The 10479-nt window shown below is 37.5% G+C and overlaps 2 protein-coding genes across 2 annotated transcripts; one reads left to right on the forward strand and one right to left on the reverse strand.

Moving 5' to 3' along the window:
• Window positions 1-1137: 1137 nt before the first annotated feature.
• LOC145209366 (protein dispatched homolog 1-like) lies at window positions 1138-2354 on the reverse strand. The gene is made up of 2 exons (XM_080079642.1): window positions 2194-2354; window positions 1138-2062 (listed from the first exon to the last, which is right to left on the reverse strand). The coding sequence occupies exons 1-2, from the start codon at window positions 2346-2348 to the stop codon at window positions 1189-1191; spliced, it is 1029 nt and encodes a 342-aa protein (XP_079935768.1). The 5' UTR covers window positions 2349-2354; the 3' UTR covers window positions 1138-1188.
• A 2942-nt stretch (window positions 2355-5296) lies between these two features.
• On the forward strand, window positions 5297-6257 carry LOC145209244 (uncharacterized). Its single transcript, XM_080079511.1, has 3 exons — window positions 5297-5560; window positions 5740-5915; window positions 5981-6257. Exons 1-3 carry the CDS (start codon window positions 5297-5299, stop codon window positions 6255-6257), a joined length of 717 nt encoding a protein of 238 aa, XP_079935637.1.
• The last annotated feature ends 4222 nt before the right edge of the window (window positions 6258-10479 follow it).

Here is a 10479-nt window from a genome sequence, read left to right on the forward strand (position 1 = left end):
AAAGCAACTTATTTGAAATTGATTGCAATAATTAAGATAACACTTGACAACTTAAAAGGTTCAACTTTGCGTTTGGTCGTCAAGCCTTAAATACCTAAAGTAATATTGCCGCTTCTGAAAAGCATTTTCTAAAGGCGACTAAAACGGCACAGTTTTCTGCCACGAAGCGGCATTCGAAAAAAATGCTCTAACATTCTAAAACAGGCTTGTGTATTTAAAGTTCCGTGTATTTGGTCACTTTAAGCAAAAACTGGAGCGACATAAAACTTTAGTTTGAGCGAAACAGTGTGAAAAACGCGATAAAATATATTCAACATATGCAGTAAGCATTTTGTGATGTAAGCTCACTTAATTCAACACAAACATTTAGGTATTGCACTCAGAAAAAAGAATACAAAAAATGTCTCCACTCAAAAGCAATTGAGCAGAAAAGTAAATCATACCCACTTTGAAAACAGGTCGTAACATATTTTCATAATGGCTGCATACTTGAACGGTCAGTTTAAAACGACTAAACACCAATAAGTGATATTTACGACATGCACTGTTTGGATGTTACAAAAAAGCTGCTTCGAAACTTATTTAAATATTATGAGAATGTTCTTTAACACTGGTAGCATCCAAACAATGCAAACCTAAGGGTAAGTCAAGACAATCAAAATATAAAAAGGAGTTGTGGTGTTTTTGATCGGAAACAAATCCAATGTTCCAATTCAAATGCTTGACTTCAAGGCAAAGTGTTAAGAAGTGATGTTGTTATGTGATAGGTAAATGAGAAATCGGTATCTTTCAGGGGCGGAATTATTAAAATGTAGAAAACAGTTTGTGGTCGTTTTTCACAATTTCTTGATTGGTTACAAGAAATATCTGAAGACAATTAAACACATATTGGCTGAGCGGAACGTGAGTCGACACCTTTTCAACTTATTTAATAAACGAAAGTAGAAAAAGGGCTATTTTTCACTTTGTCCAAAGTGTGGCAAAACAGTGGCTTGTTTCAGATATTTGACTTGTATGGGTGGCTTCAAAGTATGTTTCAAAAAATATCTGATGCCATTTCAAGTCAAATCACTTTAACTCCACCATTCCACTAGAGTTTGTTCTTTTGTGACGTCGACAAACACATTTCGTCTTCATGACGACCCGCTTTCAATATATCATATATCCAGATGTGACATCACCATCGCGTCATATCACTGTCTGTCGCTCGATGATCTCGGTGGCGTTGGAACTGACACTTGACAGCATGGGAGCACGTGACGAGGCAGGTGTGGCACATGTCACCTTGACACTAGATGTCTCTGTCATTATGGTGGTGTGCTCGTCGCTGTCTGTCGCGATGCCAGTGCAACACGACGAGCTGCAACGGAGATCGCAGCAACTGCCCTGAGGACCGATGGCGCTCAGCACGGGCAGGAAGAAGTAATTGCTGTACAACCAGCTCGCAGCCATAACCAGCATAATGAACACGCCGAAATGGTTGTACGCGAGCACATTGGACGGAAGCAAACCCGCTCCTGCTATAAACGTCGTCAGCGCAGCCATGCTTATTGCTGCCCCCATGCGGCTTGCTGCAAACTCAACTCGCTGCTGTCGATCACCGCTAGATGGCGCCACGATATAAGCGATCGCGTAGTGAGCGGTAAAGTCGACAGCAAGACCGACTGCAATCGAAATCGTCACCGATTCTAGAACGTTCAATTCCCAACCGAGCAGAACCAATGACGCAGCTGTGACGAAAATGACGCACGCAACAGAGAGGTTCGCGAACAGCGCAATGGCAATGTTGCGTGACGTCACCAGTATGACGAACTGCGCTACGAGAAGGGAAAGTCCCACTGACGTAAGCGTGCCATCGTAGAGACCTTTCTGTAGAGAGTAGAATTGGAAATCTCCGATGAACCATCCACTGGCGAGACCGAACGGCGCAGACCTGAGCAGAGGTGAGAGGAATTGCTCCAAGTGAGTGTAGAAAACGTCCATTTCTTTGAATGAGGCGCTCAAGGGTTGATTTGTCGGCATTTCCACGATCAGACCGATCAGTTTGTCGTTGCGGTCAAACCTAAAAAAAAAACGGATGAATATGTGAAGCTATAGATCAATACTTTTGTACAAAACCGAACTTTCATAACTGTTACTATTATAACAAGGCCCGGTCAACACGATAATTTACATGACCAAATAAATACTAACCTTGGACCAGCTGTGTATTTGTTCAACATCATGCCAGGTTGCAACGTAATCTCATTCATTGCCTCCTTTAGACACTCTTCGAACACGTAAGGGCGGTATGGGAACTTGCTAGTCTCGCAGCAGACTGGCCTATCGCTCGAACAAGGAGCCTCCATGCAATGTTTGAATGTTTCAATGAATCAGTGAGTGTAGCTCTCTAGCTCCGGAACTGGTCGATAGTACGACGAATTACGAATACGTTCGCAAAATTTCAAAAGCCAACGTTGACTCCTGGTCGAAGAAATGTTAAACCGGGGCCGTAGAGGCACCGAACCCAGATTATCCGGGTCGTTGTGGTTGCCGTTGTCGGTTGCTCGAACCCCGAAATCAATAAGCACTGGCAAAAAAGGTAAGTTTGCAAATTGAAACGCATACTATTGTTAATGTAGTACGTTGAACATAAATAGTGTCCTTGGTTAAGTAAAGCATCATTTGGTTGGAATAGAATGTTTTTTTAAAATCGCAACAATAAAAACTGGTTTACTGGGTGTTGCAACACGAGAGTTAATTATTAACAAGGTTGTTAAACATGTATTGACAACAAAATCATTACTCCTCGGTACTTTTCCAAGGTGAGCAAACATTCGACAGCTTTGCACTTGGGTACGATACTGTACTTTTCCATCATAAAAACATTTCACGAAAAAGTCTAAAACCGCAAAATGAGTTAATGAACGCGCAATAAATTGGATGCAAACGGTTTGTAAGGAATGGATTGCGACAAACCCACTAGAAAACCTTCTCAATGACTTTGCAAATATCCGAATAAACTGTAAACAAACATAAATTAAACAAACTACTTATTCTCTGTTTGTTGTTGATAGGATGAAAAATGTAAACCAAAAGTAGTTTCGCACAGAATTGCAAGCGGGCGCGAAATCTGAGCCCGAAACCCGGCCCGAACCTGAAGCGTTTTTGCAAAGCCAGTTTAGGATCCACGAAACCCTTGCAACAAAGGATGAGAGAGAAAAAAAGAGAAAGACAACAAACACAATGAACAATAGTAGACAATGGGTTAAACTATATGTTTTAGTGTTTCAAAGCCAGAGACTTGTTACTTAGCTGAGTGATTTTGTTTAAAAAAATGGCGGACACGGAACGTAAAGTCAGGCCCGTTTTGTCACAAATACCTAAGCCCGAACCCGGCCCAAACCCGAAACAGGCCCGAAAAGCCCGGCCCGACTTGCAATTCTGATTTTGCATAACTTTTCAACGGTTGCTAATATACGTAGAGCGTAGACAACTATATATTTTTGTCTTGTATTTTTATTTTATTTTAGGATCCAGACACTTCAAACTCATAAACAACAGCAGAGCTTACAGCGGAATAGGGAAAACATCCATTAAATCTGGGTAATAAGTAACATAAGGGAACCACACTAGGGTTTCTGTCACGAGTTCCAATGCCCTAATAACAATATAATGGCTGAACGCGTTTCTTGGTACCAGTTATTCCTAATAGCCTTACGCAGAGATGTCATCTAATTCGGGGAATTTAGTGTTAAAGATCAGTTGTTTTGAAGTATCCTGCATACAGAGGAGAAAAACATCTCAAAAATTGCAACAGAGTATTTAGGCCGAGGAAGTTTAGTTATGTTTAAGGTATGTAGTTTCACCGAGCAACGTGCTTAAAGTAACCATTACTTCTATTATAATGATCTAAAATTGTAGAAAAAGTCACATAAACCACATTAAACCATCAATATTTTTTTGTGCAGAAAGATCACATATGTTGGGTCGTACTGGTGGAAATAAACAACCCTATTTAAAGAAAAGCCGTACAATCTTGAACAATAAACAGCTCACTAAAGTTTGATAATGAGCGTCACTGTTGAAACTTCAACGTTTCATCGTTATGAACTGGAATGTATGCCTGGAACTTCGATTAAATGTCACGACAATGTGCTACTGCATAAAGCAAACCACCCACAATTGGGAAATGTTATGATCAAACGAGTTCGTTTAAGAGCTGCACCCGAGTGGAAAATAAACAAATGCAATAACGAGTGAGTATAAATTTTAGAAGTTCAATCAAACGTCACAAAATGTCAGACTTAGAGGCGTTACACCGATCACGGATCCCCTCATGATCTGAACTATTCTCGGCTGTGATGCTATTCGAACCCCCGACACGTAGTTGCCTGGGTCCTATGCTAGACAGGGCGGTTACATCAGCCATAGGTGCCGACTAGGCGGTGGCGGGGTAACGCCGCCGTGTATATTTTTAGTTTGTTTGTAGCGGTTTTGTATGAAATATCCAAAATCTGAGGAACGATTTTGCTTTTAAACAAGCGTTTTGGCGTTAAAGAAACAAAACGTGCCTTGAAACTCCTACCAGTTTTGGGTAGTGCCTTGTTTTTGACGCCAAACAATCATTTGTTTGTCTGTAAATGTTTGGCTATTATTGTGTACAATGTGATTGTTCACAAACGGCTATCTCAGGTCATTCACGGCCACAACATCGTGACGAAACATTTTTTTAAACATTGCTAAACGAACAATAAACGGTGCAGCAAAGTGTTCCAAATAAGTAGTATTTCCAAAAAAATGTGATTTTGACGAACGTTGCATTCTATTGGAAGTTTGTTGGACTTTGAGCTTGTCCATATTAGTGACGTCACAACAAGTGATGTCATAGTTTACGTCCGCCACCTTGTATTTTTGTGAAACTCGGCGCCTTTGAGTAGTATTTTAATTTTTTTTGTGTGATTTTGACAAACATTGCATTGTTTTGTAAGTTTGTTGGGCTTTGAAATTGTCCGTATTAGTGACGCCACATCAATTGATGTCACAGTTTATGTCCACCACCTTGCATTTTGTGTAACTCAGCGCCTTTGTCATTAGGTATTGCACGTCTTTGTCTGTCTTGAACACTAGTCTGCATTAAAACTTTAGGGTTGAACCTGGGAGTAATGCTTGATCATAGTTCAATTGCATGTTTGTTGTTGTTTATTTATTCGGTTTGGTCATTATAATGAGATAATCATCAATGTATAGAGTAATCTTTGCTTCAGAAAAAAAAAAACATTCACTACGTTGACATGTTTGCAGTTTAAAGAGAGAAATGAAGATATTGGAATATTGTGATCACCCAAACATTCAAAAATGCCATGGAGAAATTCGATGGTCTTCTCAATCAGTGGGAATCATGTTGGAACAAACTAAAGGAAATCTTCAGGTTCTTCTGCTGGGAAAACAAGATGTTTGTTGGGATGAAAGATTACAGATTGCCAAAGGGATTGCTGACGCATTGAGTCACTTACATTCTAAATCCATAGTTCGCAATGCTATTCGGACTGAAAACGTAGCGTTAAGCGAAACAAAGGAGGTAACGGTTTAAATTTAATGTTATACCTTCTTGTCGTCATTCATAGCACTTAGTATATTTAAATGTAATAAATATTAGTTGAAACTTTCCAACTAAATTTACCAGATTTTACCTAGATAACTTCATTTTAAGTTACGAAGTCTACCATTATTTCAAACATTCCATTTTAACTTTATCAGGTGAAGCTCACCGATTTTCGTTTCGCACGAGTGATCAACAATCGTTCCCCATCAATGGAGTCACTGAACAGAAAACAAAAAGACCTAAAACCTGATTTCTATTCTGAACCCGAACTTCAACATAGTCAATACCTCACTACTAAAGTAAATATTGGACCTTGGATGGATGTGTACAGGTAAATACGTGATTGAGTGGTTTTATTTGTCTTTACCTTTAAAACAATACTTTGAATTGTTGCAGTTATGCCATGGTGCTGTACGAATTGATCACCAGGAAACAAATCTACGAAGGTGAAAAAACTCCCTGCATTTTCGACATTGTGGGTAATTCTAAACGACCGAGTCTTGATCCAGTCAACAAAATATTGGAATCATTAAAATCACAAGACTATGAGGTTTGCAAATTTTTGAAGATAATTATGGAGCGTTGCTGGCAACCAGAGCCAGAAAAAAGACCAACAATGAGTGAAGGTGACTATTTCTTGCAGCCTTTTCGGAAAACGTTATTACTTCATTAAGTTTGTGAGTTCCCCGTTGTAAATTCCATCGTGTTTTCAGTAATGTCAATACATTTAAAAGAGTCTCGAGAAAGTTGACCAAACATCGTTTTTTTAGTTTTGCGAGAGTTGGCCTTGTTTGCTACGAAACAAATAAAAGAAACCCGAAAAAGAATAGCCGAGGTGACACGTGGCACTAGAGATTTTCGTGCACTTCTCGGTTCGGTCAACGAGACTTGTGACGCAACAAAAGAGTTGCGCGTTTCGCACACAATCCAAGTCAAAAGATTTTTGCCTCAAATCGAACTGTTTTTTGCCTCAAATCGAACTATTTAGTTAACAAAGTGTTTGAAACATTAAAACAGGGTTTTAGAATATGTTTAGTTCCTGCGAAACATTATGAGGTACCTGAAGGTGCATAGGCCCGAAAGGTAATAAGGCCCACTAACCATATTTTATTATTTTGTAGAAACGTTTACATTTTGATCTAATTTTTGAATTTATATGAACTTACGAGGTTTTGCAAAGTTCTGTATATTAGTTGTTGCGACCAATCCAAATTTGAAAGTGTTTGTTTACAACTTCTAATAATTTTTAAAATGTTTGGTTGTCGATATAAAATATGAGATATATCGGTATGGGGGGCATTTTAGTTTGATTGAAGCATTATTCAATCTGGAAAAAGGAATTACTTGAAATAAATTTTATTACGGTTTTGTTTGTCAGCCATTGGTGGTAATAAGGCTTTTGGGCATTTTTCATAGTGTTTATTAGTATAAGCTACTGGTATGCACAAAAATAGCTTTTTTGCTTTCTTAGAGAGACGTAAGTGCTAATAGTAAGTTTTTGGAATGTGATTTTTCATTTAGTTTCATTGGTGTTCGACTGACAAGCGGTCATTTATAGTTATGTGCAGGGGCGGCTCGTGCTAGGGTGCTGCGGAGCTGCAGCACCCCCTAGATATTTTTACTTAATACACCTACCATAATATTACAAATAACTTTCATTATTTTTATTTTTTTATTCCTTAGCAAAATATAATAAGCATAATTTCCGCCCTAATCATCTTTTTTCTTCATTAAAAAAATTTTTTTTTTGAAACACTAATGTATATCTATGCTGGAACTGCAGCTCCAGTTTTCTGACGTTTCCGTGTTTCAAGACGTTTTGCGGTTCTGCGCATGCGCACTTTGAAAAGCTGCATGCTGGGCGAAATAGGAGCCAGGGTGCTGCGGCTCACGCAGCTCCACCAATCACGTAGCGTGTGACCTGGGCACCCGGAAGTAGTTGTCTGTTCCGCGTTTATTGTGTGCCAAAGCAAATCACACGTACCATCAGGTTCGACAATGAGTACAGTAAGACAGTTATTCTTTTTTATTCATTTTTACAGTTTTTGATTGAAAAGTTAATCTGTGCTTTTCGAGATTCTAATTCGGTGACTGTAAGTGAGCTTCAGCAACTTAAGATTTCGCATTTATCAAGTTATCAATAGTTGAGAAAGCAGAAAAACATGAGAAGTCAAAGAAGCATGTGGACAATGATGTTTCACTTTCACTTTTGGGAACTATAAATATTAAGGAAAAACTTAGTGAGGCGTATATAGACTTTCAATTATTGAACACAACAAAAAAGTGGAAAAAAATCGTGAAATTTTGTCCAAATTAATAGACTGCATTTTGTTCTGTGGAAACTTTGAAACTCCCGTACGTGGACATGATGAAAAAGATGAGTATTGATATAATGGACATGTACTGTTTGTCTAAACAGTAGCTGCTAAATTGCTTCACAGGAAGTGTTTCCTAAGAATGAACATTCTACAGACAAGATAATAGTGACCTTGACCACCAAGCACATGCTATTGTTGACAAAGAAATACTAGTTACTGAAATGAAAATGTTTCTGTAGATCTGATGTTCATGAATACTTTGAAAATAATCTAGATGATGTTTTGACAATTGAAATTACTAGGATGAAAACTCCTATTTGCTGTTTCCATGAGTCCTTTGAAGGCAAAACAGTTTGGATGCAAACCTTTGTTAGGAACACCATTATTTCCAAAAGACTTGCACTTGCAGTGCTAGTACTACTAAATAGAAAAACAGTTTCAGTTGTCATTTGGAATCAAAGAAGAAGCAATCAATTATCATGCCCAAACTATAACTTTATGATTCATTTTTGGTTGTAAAAAGGAAGCACAAGGTTTAATAATATGGTTTAAATTTAAGTGAGAGTGTTGTAAATTTTAAAGCTTGAAGGAGTTTTGCACTAAAAAGCAATTATAAGCTATTTGCCAGCAAATAAAGCAGCAATTATAGCAGTTAAAAATCTGAAAGACAAATAATAGTCTGTACACAAAAATTCAAAAAAAGATGTTAAAATAAACATGTTCTGGCACAAATGTAAAGTGGTTGTTAAATTTGTCAGTTATGATACCAATAAACAGCTGTATGGCTAAAACGCTGACTGTGACCTTAAGGTTACTTAAATGAAACATGACCATTTTGTTAAACATGACCACCTTTTTCGAATCATTACTTTTTTTCTATATTCTTGTTGTGTTTTACCGTATTTACAACCGCTTAGTTTCGAGTCAGTGTCACGTGTGTTTTTGTTCTACATTATTACTGCATGTTATGGTGTTTAGGCTAAACAGTTTAGCCGTCGTTGTGCAAGTAAACAAAATACACAAATGATGCCGTCTGCTATTTACACTCGTGTATATTATTGCGTAACAGAAATTACGTCACAATGGAGTTCCTAATTAAGATTTGTATTGTTTTTCTACACAAAACAATGGCTAGAAAACTATAAATGTAGGTTTTCTATATATTGCCAAGTTATATATGTTCAATAATGGCTAAAATTTTGAGCAGCACCCCTACAAATTTTAGGCACGAGCCGCCACTGGTTATGTGTCTTAAACTTAACAACGTTGCTTGTATTTCAACCAAATCAAAGTATAAGAAAGATTCACAATGGTTTCTAGGCTTTTTAAAAAGGCATAAGAACGTTGACCTTTTTTAAGGGACCTTGTTTCCTACCTTGATTTGACTGTTGGGAGAAACGAATATGCGTCCAACGACGTGAGAAAGTTAACATACCGTTACTTTCTTCCTTAAGTTTGTATTTTTGTTGACATTATTCCAATTTGTATTATCTTAAAACACCAGCTGATCTCATGAGTCCGATTTCTCTGCTTTACAGTGTCGGGAGAGTTAAATTGGTTCGTGAATAAACAAGAAAGAGCAAATGAAACAACAGATAAAGCGGTGCACGTAACAAACGATGTAGATGTGGAAAATAGATCGGTTAATTCAGCTTGTGAAAATACATATGACGAAGGTGGTTAAATATACATTGGTTTTGATTTTTGCATATCTTTCAAGTTGGACTATATTGTTTAAACGCAGTGTAACGTGTTTCAACGTATTAATTTGCGGTTTGCCGAAATACTTTTTGTCATTCTTTTTGTTCTATTTTCTTATAACATGGAAAATTCTGCATTTAATTAACTATTTCACAACTTTTTAATGAGACAGAAAGCCAGCCCTTCATAGGCACCTTCAGTGTGTTTTAGTTGCAACACATGTTTGATTTTATTTTGGATGGTTACTACTTAATTTATTCTGTTTCTTACTAACGCTTGACGTTTTCGCTAAAACAAAGTCACGCAAACTAAAATTTACTTAAGATCCAAATGTGCATACGTAAGTATTTTATGTTAAAAATTGTTTTCGTGAACATTTCCATTAAGGATGTCTAATTGTATAGTTTGGTGACCATTACGAACTGGATTTCTGGATAGCATTATTTTGATTTTTATAGTTCAAAAATATTAAATAAAATTATATCAAACCTATTTGGCAGATTCACAACCTAAGTATGAAAGTCGTCAAAGAAGTTGCTGGAAACAAATCAGACAATCGATTGTGCCAATGGTTTGGCTGTTTGCTCAATGTTTCATTTCGATCATTATTGTGTTCTGTTTTGGCTGTTGGTGTGTGTGGCTGTTTATCGGTGGGTTCTGGGTTTCTCGCGATGGTTCATTTCGCGAGGTTTACAACCTCGTTTACGCGATTAATTTATTGTGTGCATTTTTACTGATTTTCGCTGTTGTTGTTGTAAGAGAACATAAAAGAATGTAATTATTAATTGGTTCGTGGTGATTTAAATCCCATCTCTCCGACCACAAGCATCGATCCGCAAATACATTCTGTAATCTCTAATAACGTAGCAATTAATA

This window comes from Phallusia mammillata, chromosome 1, assembly GCF_965637545.1.
Source record: "Phallusia mammillata chromosome 1, kaPhaMamm4.hap1.1, whole genome shotgun sequence".
Taxonomy (NCBI): Eukaryota; Metazoa; Chordata; class Ascidiacea; order Phlebobranchia; family Ascidiidae; genus Phallusia; species Phallusia mammillata.

Bases quoted from the DNA above. Each gene is read 5' to 3' on its own strand.
- LOC145209366 (XM_080079642.1), bottom strand. From the start codon at position 2,348: ATGGAGGCTCCTTGTTCGAGCGATAGGCCAGTCTGCTGCGAGACTAGC. The intron at 2,063-2,193 runs GTTAGTATTTAT...TTTTTTTTTTAG, and splicing joins AAATACACAGCTGGTCCAAG to GTTTGACCGCAACGACAAAC.
- LOC145209244 (XM_080079511.1), top strand. From the start codon at position 5,297: ATGAAGATATTGGAATATTGTGATCACCCAAACATTCAAAAATGCCAT. The intron at 5,561-5,739 runs GTAACGGTTTAA...TAACTTTATCAG, and splicing joins CGTTAAGCGAAACAAAGGAG to GTGAAGCTCACCGATTTTCG. The intron at 5,916-5,980 runs GTAAATACGTGA...GAATTGTTGCAG, and splicing joins CCTTGGATGGATGTGTACAG to TTATGCCATGGTGCTGTACG.